Source organism: Anarhichas minor, unplaced genomic scaffold (assembly GCF_050575085.1).
Source record: "Anarhichas minor isolate MPS153535 unplaced genomic scaffold, ASM5057508v1 ptg000071l, whole genome shotgun sequence".
NCBI classification, from domain to species: Eukaryota; Metazoa; Chordata; class Actinopteri; order Perciformes; family Anarhichadidae; genus Anarhichas; species Anarhichas minor.
This window is the reverse complement of record NW_027466517.1, coordinates 2351813-2372836: the sequence shown is the minus strand read 5'-3', so window position 1 is coordinate 2372836 and position 21024 is coordinate 2351813. Positions and strand designations below refer to the sequence as shown.

Here is a 21024-nt window from a genome sequence, read left to right as displayed (position 1 = left end):
CAAGAAATTACTGGTGTTTTTTTATTAGTACTCTTTATTAGAATGTTTTGGTGTCATTTCACCATCATATCAGCCAGTCGGGACGACATGACCTACAATTATTTATCATTATTATATATATATTATAATATATATATATATATATATATATATATATATATATATTACAGTAAACAGTAAAATCCTGTTTTACATTAATGCATGCTAAGTTAATGATAGAATATATGATTATATAACAGTCACAGGGGACATTTTTCTACTTTTAATACTTAAACTACATTTATTATCCTTCCATACTTTTACTCAAATAACATTTTCAACGCAAGCCTTTTACGTACTAAGAGTAACTTTACAGTGTGTTTTTACGGTGTTATTCCCTTACTTAAGTAAACTTACTGAATACTTTATTCTACAGCAACCAAGAGCGAATATTTACAATTTTTAAAAGCCTTTTTTGAGTAAACAAAATTCTGTGATTTTTAAAAGATACCCTGGAGGTAAACTGTTCCTCGGGTGTGTCATGACAGAAATCTTACCCAGAGTGACGGTGGGTACTTTGTTGTTGACAGGGAGAACGGTGATGTTGAGGTCGTACACAGGAAGCGTGCCGTGGAGAGGCACGGGAGGGGGCGGGGCGTCTCCGTGGCAACATCCGTCTGTCCCTCCAGCCTCGCCGTCAGAGATGATGAGGGTGAGAGTGTCAAATACCGACTCGGGTCCGATCTCCCCTCCTGAAACAGAAACCCCAAAACGTTATTTCTGAATGCTGTGAGAACAACGAGTCTAATGAAGAGCTTCATGACAACAGACAAAGGACACGATTCACATTGTTCTCACAAACAGCAGCTCTTTAGCTCCTAACGACTCCCTGCGCCTGTTTCTGTTTGCACTTCAACTCCCTGTAATATCAAAATCTCATCAGCTGACCAAATATGTCCATATCTTGTTGTGAAGAAACTTTATGGATGTCACAATCAGGCTTTGCCTTGGGTGTTTTGTGTGGTTTTCTGTAGCTCCTCACTTCCTTCACCTGTCCCTAATCAGTTCATTCAGTGCACCTGCCAGTCACACTCTTCCTCATCAGCACAACTCTCCTCACCTGTTCTAGTCACTATTTAAACCCCTGTCTTTCACTCACTCACTGCCAGATCATTGCTTTTGTTTCCTACCTACCTGCCCGTTTTGCTCTTCCTGTTCCCGGTTTCCCAGTCTGTCTGTCTGCCCTGTTTTTGCCCTGCCTTGTCCTGCCGGATTTCCCCTGCCAGATTTCCCCCCTTGTCTCATCCTTGGATTACCTGTTTTTGTTTCGTGAGTTATTAAAACCCTTTTTTGTTCACTACTCTGACTATCTGCATTTGAGTCCTCATTATGTCCCGTGACAATGGAGGACTTGGAACTCTATCTCTGTGGTAGATACATTTCATTTCCCAAAACAACTTCACAATAAAAGCGTTCACGTGTTTGGCCGAAGATAAGATTTTAATGTGAAGTAGCACAAAATGTTTTCAACAGCAGTCATTAAAACAATACAGCGATCAGTAAACAAGAAAGTCAGGCTGATCTGTGAAGTCAAATTGAACTCATTAGATTTAGTTGGAAGGTACAACCATTGTATTGTGCAGCTCTGACAACCGTGAGCATCATGTGGTTATAACTGCAGCATAACTTTATATGAAACAGGACTTTATTAATAGTCATTCTGATATTTATCGCTTATTTCTTCAGTTTTGATTTATTGAAAATGTAATATGTAGTGATTGTTTATGATGCCTTGTGTGAGGGTCTAGTTGTCATATTTCAGATGTATCTGAGTTGTCAGCAGTTCCACCAAAGAGATATTTACCCTCTTAACTTTTCAAATGGTTTTATATTTTAATAACTACTCAACACTCAAAGAGGTCAAATCATCCAATATTTTCTGAAAAATCAAAGAATAGAAAAAAGTCCAGCAACTGAAGACAGATATTTGTGTATCAGAACGTATATTGTTATTTGCTCTTCCATTAATCATCTCTTGACCCCTCAGATTTATCTGGTGACCCTTTGGAGGGGCCAAAACCCCATGCTGGGAACTATTGGACTAAACTAGCTTCTTCTTCTTTTCGTTTCACTGAAGCGTGATGGTTATATGACAGTTTCCCATTTCTTTACACAGTCCTTTGCATTTTCATTGAACACTGCAAGGTCTTTTGTGTTGCAAGGGTTGGGTAGTAGACTAAACTAGCTCACTGCGTGTAAAGTAGTAAAAACTAGCAAAAGAGATAAGCACACCATTTTTTTTCCCACGTGCCACGAACACAGCGTTGTCCACAATAATGCTCCCTCACCTGTGTGGACATAGTAAATGTGTCCCTGCAGCAGGTCCTGCTGGGAGAACTTGTCCACGGTCAATCCGGCTCTCTGAAGCTCTCCTCTGCCTGGACTCCGAGCCAGCATGTAGGTCAGTCTGGAGTCGTCGCTGTCCCGGTCTGTAGCCGACAGGTAGTCCACCGTTACCTGGACCCGCCCCGCCTCCTCGCAGCTCAGCGCCCCCCGCAGCCCTCCACCCAGCTGGGGAGGTTCATCGTTCATCGGCAGGACCTGAGGACAGCAGGAGAGGCTTCACAGACTAAAAACACACAGCACGAACAAATACAGGCTCAGTAAAGAAATTAAACTTGGGAGTCCAAATCAAAAAACGCCCAAACCTAAAAACAGAAAATAATCAAAAGCCTTGACTGATGATAATGTTGTACACGTTTTGGCGGACAGGACAATGACCTGTATCGGCAGGACGACGTCTACTGAGTTCAGACCGTCCGTCACCTTCAGATGAACTTCATCCTGGGTGGTCTCAGAGTCGTCATGGATGTACCTGCCACACAAAGAGCCATCGCACAGTACACCCAACATGAATTACAAAATGTAGTACTGGTTTTACCGATATTCTCTGTAAAGCATCATTTTATGACCAACTCTGCACAGGTCATTGGTTTGTAGACAGTTTGTCTTGTCCTCTCTGTCTCTCATCCTCTTGGAAAATGATTGAAAAGTGTGGATGTTTTCTAACAGTCTCGATAAAGTTATCGGACCAAATGTCACTTGGTCTCCTCCTCTCTCTCCGGTTCATTTTGTTTTCTCGCCTTGTTTTTCCTTTTTCCCGGTTCTGAAGACAAAACTTCCTGTAGCTGGTCCAAAAGTCTGAACCAACCAAAAAAACTATTACTTGAAACGAACAGGATCATGGTTCAGTTTGACTCGGACAGAGACCATCTCTTTTGGTCAGGTTAGGTTAGAGCTCATTATAATCCCCAGTGGGGAAACTCATTTCCCACCAAATCAACTCATACAGACAACAAATAATAAATACAGTTTCCAGAGCACAAAACAAACATAAAACACGGTACAACAAATAAATGACACCATAAAAAGCCATTTGAGACATGATTAACAGCAGAAAGATGCTACTTCTAAAAACCATAAAAAAAATCAGACTGCTGCTGGAACGAAACACCTTCTGAGTCGTTCAGTAGAACACTGAAGCATCCTTAGTCGTTCTGACACGACCGTTTTTTAACTTGGCCCTCGGGGAGGTTTCACACCATTTTGATTCGGATCAAGTCTGAAAGTCTGGACCAAACGAGGTAGGTGTGAAAAGTCCCTAGAATTTGTTAACTGACAAAGAAGGAACTCAAACTACGACAAAGATCTTAGTGAAATAGAGTCACTGCAGAATAGAGGACAGTATACAGTACATATACATATATTTACAATTTATATAATAATATATATTAATGGGATGTCTAACCCATTGCTTTACTTCCTCTCTAGCTCTTGTTTGGCTAAACACGAGTCTCCAGAAGCAGGTTTGAGACCACAGAGCTGGCATACAGAGCCAGAAATCAACCTATGACATTGTAATATAGCCACTTTCCACAGGCGGCAAAAATAATCTTTCTAAATTAAAAACATATTTTTTTAATTTCTTTGAGTGTACCGAGGACGCATGAGGAGAGAGACAGAATGCTGAGACCAAAAGTTTCAAAAGAATTGTGGGTACGGAGATAAACTCACACATGGAGCGATAACTCTCATACACCCACATTGAAATACCCACATCCGAAAACCCAGACCTGACTAAATGTGTTGCTTCCTCCTGAGGTTTTAGTTTATGTTACTGTTAGCTTCGGCAGCCGGATCAGTGAGGACACTGTAAACAGACACTCCCACAAGGATCCAGTCAAAAAGAAGGTGCAGACTAACAGTTTACAGAGGAATCAGTGCACGTGGGCCTGCAGCGTGTAATCATGGAACATCTAATTAGCGTGTTAGCTCTCTGGGATATTCACATAGCTTTGATCATGTTTGGTCTCCATGTCACTGCAGTCAGTGATCCTGAAACCCATCGGGACAACAACATCCGTTTTGTATTACATCACTGTATTGTTCCAGAGATTTTGAATCCTAATAACTTCAAACTAATTTGGTTTATTAAAACCTTGTTTGGATTGTTTTCTTGTTTAATCACATCAGCTCAACCAGTTAAAACCCAACACATCTAAAATGTCTAGAAGGCTACTTTTGTGTCTACTTTTTCAAATGAAATATAAAAATATAAAAAATCAGCTCTTTAGAACAATGGACATTTTGGCCAAAATTATGTTTTATCATAATTATATTATGTATTAATATATCTCACCAGCCCCTCGCCTTGACCTTAGAGACAAACTCAAGTGATTTAAATCTTTATGAAATTGTTAAATTTATGACAAACAGACTTTTTAAATATTGTAATTGCAGTAGAGGTGGAGATATCCTGACTATCCTGATTGCCCATAATGCAACTTGATTACATTTCTTCACAACGCCCTTAACCTTATAATCAGGGATACAGTCTTGATATTGTACGATTCTATAAAAGCTCAGATTACGTCAATCACCAATGTTTTTTAAATGATCTGAGCGATGATGTTCAGGTTAGGCAGATAAAACTCCTGGTTAAAGATCGGAGGACCTTTCTGTCTGGTACACATCGATGTTTCTATAAATACTACAGCCAGTATACAGACAATAACTTGCAACAGAAATGTTTTTACATTCTTATTAATTCCAGAAGTTTTTTTCTTTGCCGTTCTTTTGATCGATGTTACAATGCTGTGAACAAAATTATACACTTCACAACGTTTTTTTCAAATTAAAAGCCTACATATAACAGGAAAGGCTACAAGACTTTTAATGTGAAGATTCTGAGCGACGTGTTGAGTTTCATTCATGGTAGCTAAACATCGTTTGGAAATTAGTGCTGTGGAAATGGATATTATACTGAAATGAACAGGTAAACAAAGATGAGGATTGACTTCATATTAAAAGAGAACAATAGAAAACAAAAGCCTCTATTATATAAAAGCCTGGTTCTCTCTGCAACTGACGAGTAAAACTTTTTTAGACTTGACAAAGCTCCTTTAGAGCAACAGAAAACCTTCTACAACTGCTAACTGTTTTTGCTAAATTAACTTTAAAAACATCCTTGGAAGGCTCAAATCACAAATACCTGTTTAAACCCCGACTCTAATCTTAAAACCAAGTGTAAGTACAACGCCCCACTGTGTCTGACCTGAGTCGGAGTCCTTTCAGGTCCTGCAGGGTGAATCCGTCTCCCTGCTGCAGCGCTCGCCCCTGCAGCTCCAGCCGGCCATGGCGAGCCGTCCTCTGAACCTTCGTCCTCAGAGCCTCCTTCCTGCTGTCCCGGTCCTGAACCAGGAGGTGCTCCTCGGTCACAAAGGCCCCTCCGCCTTCCTCCACCCGCAGCAGGTTGGTGAAGGCCTGAAGAAGCACACAGAGGATTAACCAACAGAGCTGCATAGTCGAATGTGGAGTGAAATAAAAATTAAAATTAATTCACTTTGATGGATTTTCTATCCGATATGGTGGAAGATTTAAAAACGACATAACTTCCAGTCACAGATCATCACATGGCATTAACCCCCCCCCCCCCCCACAATCAAGAATGATCCAGTCCGTGTTTGACCTCTGACCTCTGGCGCCTGGTCGTCCACGGGGTTGACGGTGATGTTGAAGAGAAGGCCGGAGACGGTGCCGCCGTGGTGGTCGCTGACGGAGAAGACGAACTGGACGAACAGCGGCTCCGGGCCGATATCCTCCACCGGGGGCATGAAGGCCACTTTCATGTGGTGCACTGCATGCTGGGAGAGCACGGGAAACGCAGTATGTTTACCGTTTTGTCAATATCACATTTATTCAGATGTATATTATTATCTTCATGAAACTCCTGAATACATACTTCACCCACAAAAATGACAATTCGTATATCAACTACTCACAGCGTGTTACCATGAATGTTTGTAGTTTTTCTCTCATGCCTCCACAGTTATCCACAGAGTAAACCCTTGAGCATGTGAAATAAATGGAGGTCAGGTTTAACAACAGCAAAACTATATCAAGTGTACTTCTGTCCATTTACGTCAAGGATTTACTGCGTTTTGGGATTCTCCATTCACTGGGGAGGCATGTGAGGAAAACTACATTTTCTTCCCTAACAAAGCCAGCGACACATGACAAATAACTCAACGTTAACTTCTCATTTCACACGGGGAACGAACAGCGGTCTCCTGAGAGATCGCTGTTTGTTGGACCCATCCCCCCTACGGCCCGCCCTGTGTGTATTTCAGCGGTCTTTATACGTCCTAGTTCAAGATCACCTGGACAACGAACAAAAATATTTCGTGGTACAGCTACGAATTACGGCGCATTCTTTTTCGTAGTTATTGCTGCGAACGCTGGATGAGACCAGCCTGCACGTGGTGAGTAATGGATACACTAATGGTCGTTTGGTGGGTAAAGTATTCCTTGAAGTAGGAATCGTGTATATCAGGATGCCGTTTATATATTTCAAACCTGTGTGAAGGACTTTAACACCGGCACCATGTGGTCTCTCTTCATGTTGTTGGCGCTGTCTGTGTAGAACAGACGTCCTGCATCCATCAGCCTAAAATAAAGAAATTAATAAAAAGGAGAGTTTCTGTAGATTTCAGGAATCAGGAGAGTGTGAATCAGACAGTTTTAGAGGCGACGGAAGGTTTACGTTCTCGCTTTTGATTTAGCCAGATAAGCAGTCTTTGTGCTAAGCTAGGCTAAACACATCCTGGACAGCAGAAGCAGTCCTGTCCTTGTCCTGTCCTTACCCAGGATGCAGTGGGCTGAAGCAGGGCTGCGTGATGATGTAGGTCAGGTCCGTGTCTGGATGCTCTCTGTCAGCGAAATGGAGGTGAGCCTGAGTGACGTAAACCACCTCTGTCTCCTTCACCGTCAGAGAGCGAACGCTGCCGGAGACCTCCGCCGGCAGCTGGTCCTTCACCGGGAAAACGTGGACCACCACCGTCTGGATCCACAGGGAGGAGAAAAGTACTAGTACCACAATGTAAAAATGCTCAAGTGAATAAAAGTACCTCAAAGTTGAATTTAAGTAAATGTACTTAAATACATTGCTTTTCTAATCTATGGTGACTCACATATGTCTGGGAGAGGTTGGGCGGCTGGTGGCTGTCAGACAGCGTGAAGTCGAAGGAGTCCTCAAACTGCTCCTCTCCTGAGTGCTGGTAGTAGATCTGACCCTGGATCAGATCTCTCTGGAGGAAACTGTCCACGGGATCTCCTGCACAACACAAAACACAACGACGATATTTACGACGCAGCAGCTGAATCACGGGATGACGAGCATCAGCCCGACAAAACCATTTTGAACTTGCCGACCTGCTACAACTGTCAAGGAGATTAAGAAAAAGTTACTCTGAATTTGTAATGTTTTATGTTTTGCTTTTATTGTCATTTATAGTTTAGACTGCAAAAAATGAAAAAGACCTCAGATACCATCCAGATAAAGAAAAGCCACAAACATCTATTATTGAGTCGAGCGGACTTTTTTTATTTAGAGATTATATTTTCCCTTGTTAATTGATTTAATTGCTACATTGAATGATTTTCTAAGGATAAATAACAAGAAACTTTTTGTTTATATATTTGTATTTGTTTGTTAAAGTGCAGTGTTGATAGACTTCCACGGTGTGCTCCATAATAACTCTCTCTGTGGTTCCGATTTCCTCTCATCACCTCTGCTAGACGCATGTGAGATGTGTTAATTAAAGGAAATGAGAACAGTGTATGAGGTTATGGTTTTGCAGTCCAGAATAGCAAGTTTAACTTCTGCACTATTTTGTGTCTTGGATTGTCTTTTTGGTGAGAAGTGTTTTTTTCGTTGTCAATGACTGCTCCACGGTAATTGTTCTGCACGTGACAAAGAATTTAAAAGGAACTAGGCAGTAGATTGTTTTGTCCTCTGAATCATTGTCAATATTTAGTTAACATGTCATGGTAGAAGTTGTTTGAGCGCTTCTCAGTCAGTTTTGTATTTCGAACACCTGAAAGTCCAAAGTTGTGTTGATACCCGAGAATGGATTAACAATTAACACAATTTCTTTTTCAGGAGTGTGATTTTCAAAATAAAAGAGGGAAGCCATAACTTGAAAGAGGCTTTTTCTAAGATCTTACATAATACAGTTTATGCAGTAGATATCTCTCTTAAAGCACAGTGTGATGTTGCTACATAAAGTTAAAACATACATACAATTTCTTAAATATGGCATGTTACAAAAATAAGTAAAATGAAAAATATGATGTAATGTCATGGTTGAGAACATGATGATGTCTTTTGAGGCCTTTTATTTATAATTTCTAACTACACTCACAACCTTTGACCTTAATAACATAACATTAAACATGTCTTTATTCTTCTATTTCTCAAATGGAACTGAACATGCCCCTCCATCACCTGTCTCGTGGGTGGAGGTCTTCCGCACCAGCTGCCCCGCCCGGGGGCCGGATGCCAGCCGGTAGAGGATGTAGTCGTCGCTGGAGTCCAGGTCGGAGGCCAGCAGCGTGTACTCCTCCAGCCGCACGGCGCCGCCCTCCCGCACCTCCACCGCCACGTTGTTGATGAGGAACGGGGGCGAGTCGTCCTTGGGCAGCACGTTGATGGGGAACCTGTGGCGGATGCTGTGGCGGCCGTCGCTGATGCGGAAGACGATGTGGTCGCGCGCGGTGTCGCTGTCGGAGTGGTGGTAGACCACCACGCCCTCCCGCAGGTCCCGCACGCGGAACATGAACGCCTTCCCGCCTGGGGGAAACAAGAGAGTGCCATCAGACTGTACAGGTGTTTACATCAGGAGGAGGCTGTATAGTTCATGTGAGTAAGTCCCACTATATATATCAAGAATGAACTCATAAATGTGCTGATTTCATCTATTAAGTCATTTAGTCTTGACTAAACAAACCAGTACCGATACAGTTAATAAGACTTTTAGAACAGAACCTATTTTAATAGTTTGACCAGAGCGCTGTCCAACATATCCCATTTATTGTCTCAAGACTTCCCATTACCAATATTCTACATCTTTATCCGCGTCTCATTGGACAGTGGTATGGATCGTCTCAATATGTTAAATAAGAATTATACAAGTACAAGATTTTACACATTTTTTAAATTATCCAAAATGGACAATAAACATTGGGACCAAGGATTTCCTCTCCACACACTAAAAAAACTCAATCATCAGGCTGCTCTCTGGGGAAAGATGGATTTGACCCCAAATGGTAAATGATCATTATATGATTTCATATTTGTTTCTGACGTTATAATCATATCATCACGGTCATGAAAAACACGATTTGTTGTCTCTTGTACCATGACGCTTTTGACCCACGCCAAGGTTTTCAATAGGTTACGCTCATATTAGTGGTACCCAGTCCATTACATTAAACATACGTTTAAATATTTGTATTTCCTTCATATGAATTTTCACGCATTTGCAGTATCAATTCATATTTATATTGTAAAAATGTCTTTTTATTAATATCGGTGTTACTCAAAGCTACTTTCATGTCAATTTATGTTGACATTTACGTCATCGGATTTAAAGAGGAAATATGTGGACAAATTTAAATAATGTGAATGATTGAAAAAACCTATGTTTTTATATGTTTTTAGTATTAATAAATTCAAATTTTCGCTTCAAATGTAATCCGTGGAGTCTGAACTCGGCGAGGAGTTGGACGGAACATGAAAAAACCTGTCTGTCCCACATTGAGGGAATGTAGGCCGTGTCCATCTGTCGGCTCTCTGCTGCTGGCTGGCCTCCCTAGCGCTGTACATCATGCTAACCGCTAACAGCACAGCGTCACATGACTAGCCGACATGTGTTGTCGTCGGAGGACAGTGCTCTGTTGTTTCCAAAGCCAAAGCTTCGCACTTTTGATTCAATTACCGTCCTCGACACATGCGACACTTTTTTCTTTTTTTCTTCGCCATTGTCACTTGGAAAATAACAAGTTTCTCATAGGCGCCTGAAGGCACCGCGAGGCGCTGGCTGGGGGTCCGCGCTGGTGGGGTAAAACGTGACGTCCTTCCCGGTGGCCCGCCCCGGTTTGCCAGCATCGGGGGGCTTCCTGTCTCCCTTTCGTGCGTGCCAGAGAGACAGAAGGGCAAGGTCAGCAGACAGATTGAGAGAGACGAGTGGTCGCGAACCCCGAACCTCATTAGCGACTTTACCGAGGTGGGTGGGGGGGGAAAGCGGCTACCGGTCCAAGTGGATGGAAACAACTTGGTAATTGGGCCCAAAGGTGGCATTGGGCAACAGGCCCATAACGGAGGAAATGGGATGGGAGGCGTGTGTGTGTGTGTGTGTGTGTGTGCGTGTGTGTGAGCATCAGGACAGGCAGCCATCCATTTGGCTGAAGGCGTTGGACCGAGCCTGCAGTGACTGCCCCCCCTCCTTCGCATTGCAGCATGGAGGGTCAGCGGAGCTCTCCTCGGAGACACAACTTCACCAGAGGACTGCTTCCTACAGGGATCCCACGTACGTACGTACATACATGACAGCGGAGCACAGCCAAACTTTTGTTCCTTCGTAAACAAGAGTTCAAACACGAAAGCAGGTGCTACTGTCCAACATGGGGGAGCTGGCTGGAAACAAGCCTAGTGGGACAAAAGTTTTAACAACCAGCCAACTACTATACTGTACTGTAAAGTAGGGTTTCTCTGTACAGGTTTGTGATGGTAGTCGGTAAAAAAGACAGAAATAAAGAGAGAACTGAGAATTTAAAGATGACAATATGAGAAGCAGGAAACAAAGACAATGAAGAGGCAAGAGAGGGGAAAGAAGACAGAAGAAGAAAGTCATTAAGTCATAAGAGAGGAACTTGTTTGGATTGATTTCTTTAATCCGGTAGAGACCAGTACGAACCGACCCACATGAGAGTTTTATGACGTGACATTCCCAGTCTGTAGGACATCACCGTTCGTCAGTTCATGTCGCTGGTTTCTTCACAGTCTAGTCAGTGGTGGACGTACCTCTACATTGTTCTCAAGTACAGTACTTGAGTATTCCTATCTTCTGCTGATTTGTGCTTCTAATCCATTACATCTCAGAGGGAAATATTGTGATGTGTACTCCATTACAATTATTTGATAGCTTAATTTTTAAGGCCTTATTCAGGCTGCCAGCTCAAATCTGTCTTTTGGCATTTTATATTGATTTTTAAAAGTCTGGACAGCAAAAAAAACACATGAAATGTAATTTTTTTTGTGTAAGTTAGATCCAAACCACATTTGGAGGTGGTTTGAAGTGCGATTCCAGTGGAATTTCTACAGTCCGGATGCTGCGGACTCTCAGTTTGGGTTGTGGAAGTGCTGAGCAGAATCCATGCTGCTCCTGTCAGAGCGCTATGGAGGACGACGCAGACAGATGCCCAAATAACACCTGACAGCACGAGAGGCCGAACGGGTAACATTAAGTTGCTTAATGTGCCACTGAGAAACTTTTAAAGGAACGAATGAGACGCTGTATCCAGTTCTCTTCATACATCCATTACTCATACACACAGATGATGCGTAACATGCTCCGACTGCATCGGTTTGTGACGGACGTATTGATTTCTGACTGATTCCCCTAAATATTTGAGTGGAGTCTTATAGAAAACTCTTTTCCGAGTGGCATTAGTAAAACTTTACCTTTTTAATATACAGTATATTATTCAGTCTGCAAATTGAGTACATTTGGTACTTTCAGTATATTTTGATGCTAAAGCTTTTGTACTTTTACTCCCATTGTTTCTGTTCAATAATCACTGGTTGCTGTTAGCATGACTTTAGAGTGCAATGCAGTTTCATGCACTTCCATGAGAAACCACTGGATTTCACATAATCCCATGCAATAATTATAACCAAAGTTATATATATAATACATATATAACTATATTATATATATTATAAAGTGAAAGCTCACCCCTGTCCTTCGGTCAATACACACACACACACACACACACACACACACACACACACACACACACACACTCGTGGTGTCAGTGAAGTTTAAACGTCAAAATAATTAACTTAATTTTTAACCCTAATATCTGTAGATGGCAACAGTGTAATTGTTTCTTAAGCGGACTTTTACACTTTTTAATTTGAATTTTCGGACCCTTTTGAAAACCTGGAACCTTCTAAAGCGGTCATGAGACGATTAAAGGGCAACAAAGGGATCAATTATATCTGTTTTGAAATATTTCTTTAAAATACATAGTTAACATAGTCAGGCCTCTCAATATCCTTCAAATGAAAAATTTGCTGAGTGAAAAAAAAAACACAACTGCTGTGTAATATGGTTTGTAATGGAAGAGGTAGCAGGAGAAAGTTCACCTTTGAGACTTTGCTCTCATCCAAACTGAATTAAGACACCGAATCAATCTCTAAAATGCAGATATCCTCGCTGAAGCCCACTGCAAGGTGCTCTTGCAGGTCACGATAATTCATTGTTTGAGAATGTGTCCATACTAGAGATATTAAAAATGAAATTTGATGAAACGAGCTGGAGAATCAGCTGAAAACAGGCCTCCTCTCCCTCTGAGCTCTCCTCTGTTCCTGCGAGTCTAAAGCAGCCATGAAAGGTTAACTCCCTGCCTGAACCCCTCAGGGGGAGTGCCTGCACTCCTGCCACCTCCCCCCACACACACTCCCTTCTTCACTGCCGACCCCCCCCCTCCCCCCAGCTGGTAGCATGAAAACCTGTTTGGGGACAGTGCATCTGCTCCCTATGCACAGCGGCATGAAATGGCATAAATCCCTCCAATCTGCTCGGTCCAGCTCCCCGTTTCGAGACAAAGAGGCCATGTCCCAGCGCGCTGGGCTGGAAGGGACAGACGTGGACGGAGAGGGAAGCGGTGGTAGCAGCCTCCGCCTCCCCCCTCCTCCGGCGAAGCGGCCGCGGCCCCATTTTACACCTGATTAGGAAACACATGCAGGGCCACTAGACATATGCTTCCCCAGCCACACCACAGTCCCTGACGGATGGGCAACACATGGAGGAAAAAGGGCGGAAAAGGCCAGAAGACATTCTGTGGGAATTCCCAGAGTGGTGGTGTGTGTCGGAATACCAGCACGGGATTAGAAGGGCCGAGGTATGGGGACGGAGGATCAAACTGGGGTTCTTCCTCAAAGTAATGTGACTCCGTATGTATACTGCATGTGGATAAATGTGCAAATATGCATTTTACCGACCTCCATCATCCGTCTACACCCAGTTTGGGTGCTGCATCCAATCAGGACTACGCTGAGGTGATTCATCTTGTTGTCTTGCTTTGATCCAGCTGCTTTTGGGCTTTTGACACATACGTTTCTCACGTCTCAACAGAGGTCGGATTCATGCAGAAACCAACAGCTAAAATTTTCACCTGTTAACTGACTGACTGGAGTGTTAACTGTACATCTGTGTCATGTACACAACTGCTATTTATAGGTAGGCACTGATGCGACATATCTTTGGAAAGCTAAGATTCTTGTGATTCGATTTATGTAAACCATTTCAAGATACAATCACAACAGCAGGTACAATCAACGCCTCAGTCAGACCACCAACCAACAAACAAGCAGTTACAAAATCAAGGCAACTCACCGATGAAGCTTTATAGAAGTCCACCCATTGATAATATTCCAACAAAAACGGTCTTGTTACATTGCCAAAGGTCCAGACGATCCAATCCAGTAAAATATTTAGTCCAAAACACATTATTACGTCCATAAATATCCACGGACTGCTGTTGCATCATTTCAAATTCGCCGGCAGATATGCCAACTATCTATGTATTTTCGAACGTAACTTCAGTTCGCATGTAAACATTGGGTACATCCCAAGTCTCTTAATTGCATCCCCGTTTCCCTCACTTGTGTCCTTTCCTTGCGTCTTAGTCCCTCCCACCAGGGATGCATGGAGAGACGCAAGGAAACCATGCGAGGAGAGAGGAAACGAGGAAATATGTTTTAAGAGACATGAGACGACCTTTCCTCTGACGACCTTTCCTTTGCCGCCTTGTTCAGACTGCAGGCAAATTCGTTTCGTTTTTCGAATGAGATCTTTCCAGATGGCCCGAACTATCAATTGCAAGTGATCAGATCAGATGTGTGTGTCCAGACATCACCAACCTATCTGCATGGGTTGATGTGGTAACGACTTAGGCGTTAGTGACTATGTAGTTACGCTGCTGACACAGATACACAAATAAAATGCGGTAAAGAGTAAAGAGCGCAATATTTGCCTGAGAGATGTAGTGTTTGACCTCACCTCTGACACTAAGGCGTCCATGGAGAGGCCCGTCCACAGCCACCAGATAGACTGCATCAATATTGTCGTTGTCCACTATCTGCAGCTCCTCCCACGTGATTGGTCGGGACTGACCCTCCAGCAGGTCCAAACCTGAGACATCAGAGACAGGAAGACAATGGCATTAAAGTTTAGGTTAAACAGTAGATGCTCAGTTTGACGACAATAAAGGATGTATTTTGGATGAAACAATGTAAAGAGTTTTATGTCAGTGAAACTTTTGTACCCATGTTCCAGGAGACTCTGGGGGCGTTTGTTTCCGTCGCCCTGATGGAGATGTGGACCACGATGGGTGGGCTGGTCATGTAGGAACTGTCTATAGCCTGAAACTTCACCTTACATAAAATAGATTGACAGAATGGACTGTAAATGTAATATTTGACCATGTAAAAAAATATTTAATGACTGGAAATTGTGCAAACAAAGAGAGACATCCAAAATAATTTATTTGGTACAAAAGTCATAAATGGTGATGAGACAAGACTCTACTTTAAAGAGGCTATTATTTTTTTTTACTATATTTTATTCAATTTTGTTGAAATTTTTTTCTTTTTCCTGAAAGATCTACCTCTCACTCAAATGGAGTTCTTTTTGACGATACACCTCATATATTTCATATTTTAAGTCTTGTCTATTCATTAGCACAATTAGCATAACCTCCAGTACCTCGTAGTTCCTGCGGTGCGATTGGCTACTGTTGGGCGGCTGGTAGGCCACCTTCATCTCGTGGAGGTCCAGCCATGTGAAGGACGCGACGGGCTTTGTGTGATCATCCAGGTGGGTGATGTAGCCCTCGGCCGGCGGGGAGGACACGTTGAAGACCAGCCTCTCCTGCGGCGTCTCGTGGTCCTTGGCGTCCAATGAGGCCGTGGTGAGCGGGGTGAGGATGAACTGGTCCACCTCCAGGATGAAGGAGGCCATGAAAGCGGCTTGGGGCGGCTGGTTTTGCATCGCGCCGTGGATCAGAACCGGCAACCACACTGACTCTGCCTGTAGGGGCGGGGCAAGGGGACGGGAAGGTGAAGGTCGTGATAAAGTTGCCACATTTTTTCTAAAGAGCGACTCATGGTTCTGCTTTGAGCCTCATGAGATTTAATTTTCCTTCCTCTAAAATCTCTTTTGGGACACTCGAGTTTACAACTTTGACTTACCTCACATTTAATAAGTCACACACACGACTTAAGACTGGACTCAGACTCAAGATTTGGGACTTGTGTGCCAAATTTCACAACCTTAACAAGCGAGTCTCTCCTCATCCAATCATCGACACACACGACAGACAGCAGGAGGCGAGTGAGGGGATCGAAGGTTCGAGCTACCACAGGAGCATAGAAGAAGAAGAAGAGCCACTACGAGAGGTGCTTTGACGTGAGCCGTTCGCATCTGGTGGGCGGGGCCACAGATGACTGTAAACTGCAGCAACAACACCGTGTTGAGCACATCACCTAACTTGATTAGACCGGCATTGGCAGAATATTATGAAAATATGAGTGGGTGTTTGTTTGCTTGCCACAATTGACCCTTTGCTAAGTCCCGCCCTCGAAGGCAGACTGGCCAATCGTAGCAGAGCATCGGACAACTAATCGGCTCTACTCCATAGATTCTCATGCAATGGTTTCAGGTTTACTTCTTGTTCAGGCTGGTTTAGTGGATTTGGAGCTAGTCGTATACGGTGTCGCTAAGTCACTCTTCCACAGTCCAAATATGGTAAGTTCCATTCATTGGTTGCAAAAAGCCAAACTCGAGGCTTCATAACTGCAGTCCACAAACCAATGGGTGACGTCACAATGACTACGTCCACTTCTTATATCAATACGTCTTCTTATGTCTACGTCTATGTATCTAACGTGTCAGGCTCATCTGGTTAACATTAACACCATTACACTGGGTTTGAGGGGCTAGAGGTATGTGTTCATTTACAGTAGATTATAAACTGTTAGTTGGAGACCTGGTAAAGTTACAGAATGCTCTCTCTCTCTCTATATTGTATGTATATATATATATATATATATATACATAGCAACCCTTTGGTTCTACGCTGTAACTGTATCTTCAAGCTGTTCTTCAAACTTCCCAATAGAAACAGAAGGTTAGTGTAGGGTTAGCACTAGTGGAATGTCAGCTGAACAAATCACAGTTTAAGCCTCTTCAATTTAACCTCTGAGTAGACAGCAGAGAGACTGACTCTATATTTGGAGCCCAACTGCACCTTTGTGGTTTAATAATGATGGAGGGTCACTGATGCTTTTCTGAAAACAAAATCAAAAACAGTATTCTCCTCTCGTCATGCAACGCTGTGGGGACATGGACTAATTGGAAGTTTGAATCATTTCATTCTTCTACTTTTAGGGCCAAAACTATTTAAAATTAGTTAATTTTAAAGATTTTGAATTTAAAAAAGTTTGAATTATTTTATTTTTTATCTCCGTTAAAATAGTTCTTAGTGAAGGAAAGAAGGGAAAACATCAATACAACTGCTGATTCCTAACTTTTCAACGGTGGTGTATGTTTTAACACAACATGTATCACTTAGAAATCAACACATGCTGCCACAACTTTTGCTGTTACTCGTGGTGGTAGAATAAGCCAATCAGACGTGTTAGAAATGACAGGTCTTTGTTAAAAAAGAAACACTGTTTATGTGCTAACAAAGGGACGTTTTGACATTTGGGTTCGTTTTTGGTGCATTTTAAACTCCTCCACAACCTCCTGCTCAGCTTCCTTGCACTTCCACAGAGCTGAGAACGTGAAAAAATGGGATGTCACCTTTCGACTGCCAATAAACCTCTCAGACGTTAATCTCGCCTGGAAAACATCCGACTTGGATAGGACAGAAGCTGCAGTGTATCGCCTTTGTTCATCAAGCACTTTTGAGTAGCGTTGCCATTAGTTGTTTTCCCTCCGGCACACTATTTCCTACACTGCGATCAAAAGGGAAGCAAATGTTGCCTGTACCTCCAGCAGAGCCCTGGTACCCTGCTCCCTCAGCTCCACCCTGATGGGGATGTAGTCGATCTCCGGTGACGGAGGGCTGAGGTGTTGGTACTTCAGACCGGAGCTCAGGAAATCCTGGCAGCTGGTTTTGAGGAAATGAACCTCCTTGGTGTCGTGACGACAGGGTTTGTTCCCGGGACAGAGCGCCGCCGTCTCTCTGCCTGATGGAGGACAACAGACGATTGGAGTGGAATCAAGCTGCAGAGATGCAGCAGCATCAGATTAAGTTTGTGCATGCAGAAATCATCAAATATACGCAAAAGCATCCTTGTTAACATTCAGTATTTCATTTCTAATCATTATTTTATTTATTTTAAATTCTTTCAAATTTGTAGACATTCCTAAATAACAAAATTTGAATTTTTTTTTCCACATTCTATTGGATTTATTTTTTCATTTTTATAAAATCTTTGGTTTATTTAGCTTTTGTTTAAAAAAATTATATTTTTCATTGTTTTCATATTATTTTTTGTATTTTCTTATATTCTTATTTTCTCAGATCATTTGACCATTTCTCGGTAAAGTTTTGTTGTTTTACTGTAAAACAATTTATTATTATTGTTATTATTATTATTATTATTATCCCAGAGTTGCTCACATCCATGTATCGATCCAATTGATGTCAGCGATGTAATGTTGTATTGTTTCACAATTTAAAAAAAATTAAACAATACTTTTATAATAAAATTATTGAAAAAATATATATTAATTCAATTTGTTATATTTTGTAACTTCATTAGTTACAGGAAAGTTAACTACTAACTACTATGGTTACTGTTGACCAGAGTTGTGTTTGAGGCCATCTGTCGGCCAAATAGGAAATATATTTCGTGGTTTAAAAGCTGTTCAATAAACCAGACCTTGAACCAGTACTGCGACGTACCCTTCCTCTGTGTGGAGTCCTCCTCCCTCACCAGCTGACCCAGAGCCGGGACGCTGGTGTCGGTGGTCATCAGCCTGACTATGCAGACCAGGTCTGCCGTGGTCCGGATGTTCAGGACGGAGCTGTCGATGGCGTTGGATAAACCATAGAACAGAGGGACCACGAGTGGAGCGCTGCCCAGCTCCACCACGCCGGACCCCGAGTCCACCACCCGCACCGGCAGAACCACCGTCTCCACCAGCGTGTCCGAGGACGTGAACCTTCACAGGGACACCACCCAGCGTGTTAAAAGAGATTCATTTGGGTTTAGTTTCAATGTATTGTTCCAAACACACTGTTTCTTCACATAGTGAAGTTGAATACACGGCCGGAAAGAGCTGATCTGGCAATTTAAAAAGTTTGTACAGTTTCTATATTTTACTCCAGTAAAATAGAAAATCTAAGCCGATTTCAGCTGCAGATACAAACTTTTCAAGACACTTTTCAAATCTACAAAACAACAGGATGAGTGTTTGATAGATGTTCATGGAAGTCTTCCTTTAAAGAAACTGGTGACAATTACATAATACAGATAATACACATATTTGTAGGGATAAATGTCTTGTAAAACCTCTATTTGCAGTGCAAACTTTTTATCATCTTTTGAAGTACTTTGTCTCGGGTGCATAATCATCAACTCATTTGCAGTTCTGCATTATTTTTGCTTTCTAATACTTAAATAGAACCATGTAAAAATAGAAAAGATATTGATTCATTAAGTTATCTTTCCATCTGTATTATCTAATATCAATTCTTAATCCCAAGATTGATCTCCGATCGGGGCCTTTTCTTCATGAATAGTGACCATTTGAGCTAAATGTTTTGTGTAAATTATGATGTTAAAAAAATAAACATAAAGGTTATTTTCAGTCATGAAGTAACATAGATGATAGCTGTTTACATATTTGAGTTTCAATGGGGTCATTTCCATGAAACCCTTTCATATATATAAATCTGCAACATTGGTATTTATCTGATGTTGCTGAATCTTTACGAATTGAATCCCGATAAATCAAATCTTTCTGGAGATCAGTGCCAACATCCAGCCTCCGCTTGGTTTAATATTTCTTCATTTTCTATTTGATTTAATTGTTCATTTATTTAACTTTTGTTGAAATCTATAATTTCTTTCCATTTTTTTCCATTTTTCTTTTCTTGTCTTTATATTTCCATTTATATTATTTAATTGTATCTGATTATTTCACTGCATTTTAAAGTTTTTCTCTGTTTATTTTGTCGTTTTACTGTAAAACACTTTGCAATTGTGCTAGGCCTTCATACTGTAAATAAAGTTAATCAATATTATTATAAATCAAGAGAATTACTTCATTGCAGTCTTAAAACAGGAACCTTCTTGATGCTTCAAATTATTTTTAAACAGTTCTGCAGTGTTAAACAAACAAATCTGTTTTTGGGGGGAAAACTGTATTTCTGATGATCTCACATGATAATTAAATTAATAAATTGTTAAATGAAACCTAGTTTTACTTGCATTACTACTGCTAGTAGAACTGCTTCTAATGCTAACGGTTGCTAACTGACCTGTAGACTCTCAGCATCACTGTGTCCTCATCCAGCAGAGGACTGCCGTCGTGGACGTATTTCACCTCGTCCTCTAGGAAGCTGCAGTCAAACACCTGCAAACCCCACAGAACCAAACACCAGTAAAACCACTGGACTGGTTCAGTTCACGTGTAACTGTAGAACTACAGCAGGTGTGTCCTCACCTGCGGGGTCAGCCTCCCCACCCTCTGAGTGACGGGTTCGTTCATCACCACCTCCACCTTACAGTCTGCAGTGGGGCCCACACTGATCTTCAGCTCCCTCTCCGTGACGAACACCGACCGACCCCTCGCGACCTCCACGCCCGAGTTCACCGCCACCAGACTCCCGCCGCAGACGGACGTCGTTGCCACCGCCGCCAGCAACAGCAGCAGCGCAGCACTGACAGCAGCCATGTTGGATCAGGGAGGTTCTCTTGTTGCACAGGTTTGCGTGGGAAGTTGTGTTCTGGAGCAAAGCGAGTCGATGGAGGACGAAGGCTGAGGCGTCTTCCATTCAGTCTGCTGCGACCTGCATCCTCTTCTTCTTTTGTATAGTGTCACTGGAACCCGCAGAGGAGAGTTTAAATGAACGTGATTAAGAAATAACAATTACAATTCAGAGTATCTCCACTACTTCTTACACAACAGGGAAACAGTTCAGTGTCTTCTGATTCATCTGTACCCCAGCAATACATTTTGCATTTATCCACTCTGGAAAGCAATTCTCAGTTTTAGCTTTGTGCTGCCAAAATGGGGGGACAATTGTATAATTATGAATTTAGCCAGTTTACTGGAAGCTCAGAATGCTGCGTTGTGTGTTTTCAGAAACCAATGAGACAGTGATTTCCAATTTCAGTAA

At 42.1% G+C, this 21024-nt stretch overlaps 1 protein-coding gene across 1 annotated transcript in view; it reads right to left on the bottom strand.

Annotated features, from left to right (window-relative positions):
- Window positions 1-20579, bottom strand: part of frem1b (Fras1 related extracellular matrix 1b) — a 44711-nt gene extending 24132 nt beyond the window's left edge. Inside the window, exons 1-16 of the mRNA XM_076079343.1 lie at window positions 20349-20579; window positions 20164-20258; window positions 18583-18842; window positions 17661-17860; window positions 15372-15695; window positions 14932-15040; window positions 14667-14798; window positions 8825-9169; window positions 7509-7651; window positions 7182-7378; window positions 6895-6985; window positions 6015-6182; window positions 5594-5802; window positions 2761-2854; window positions 2328-2580; window positions 537-731 (exon numbers count right to left, since the gene is read on the bottom strand). Coding sequence (XP_075935458.1) covers window positions 537-731; window positions 2328-2580; window positions 2761-2854; window positions 5594-5802; window positions 6015-6182; window positions 6895-6985; window positions 7182-7378; window positions 7509-7651; window positions 8825-9169; window positions 14667-14798; window positions 14932-15040; window positions 15372-15695; window positions 17661-17860; window positions 18583-18842; window positions 20164-20258; window positions 20349-20579 — 3046 coding nt within the window. The remainder of the gene's footprint in view (window positions 1-536; window positions 732-2327; window positions 2581-2760; window positions 2855-5593; window positions 5803-6014; window positions 6183-6894; window positions 6986-7181; window positions 7379-7508; window positions 7652-8824; window positions 9170-14666; window positions 14799-14931; window positions 15041-15371; window positions 15696-17660; window positions 17861-18582; window positions 18843-20163; window positions 20259-20348) is intronic.
- Window positions 20580-21024: the final 445 nt, after the last annotated feature.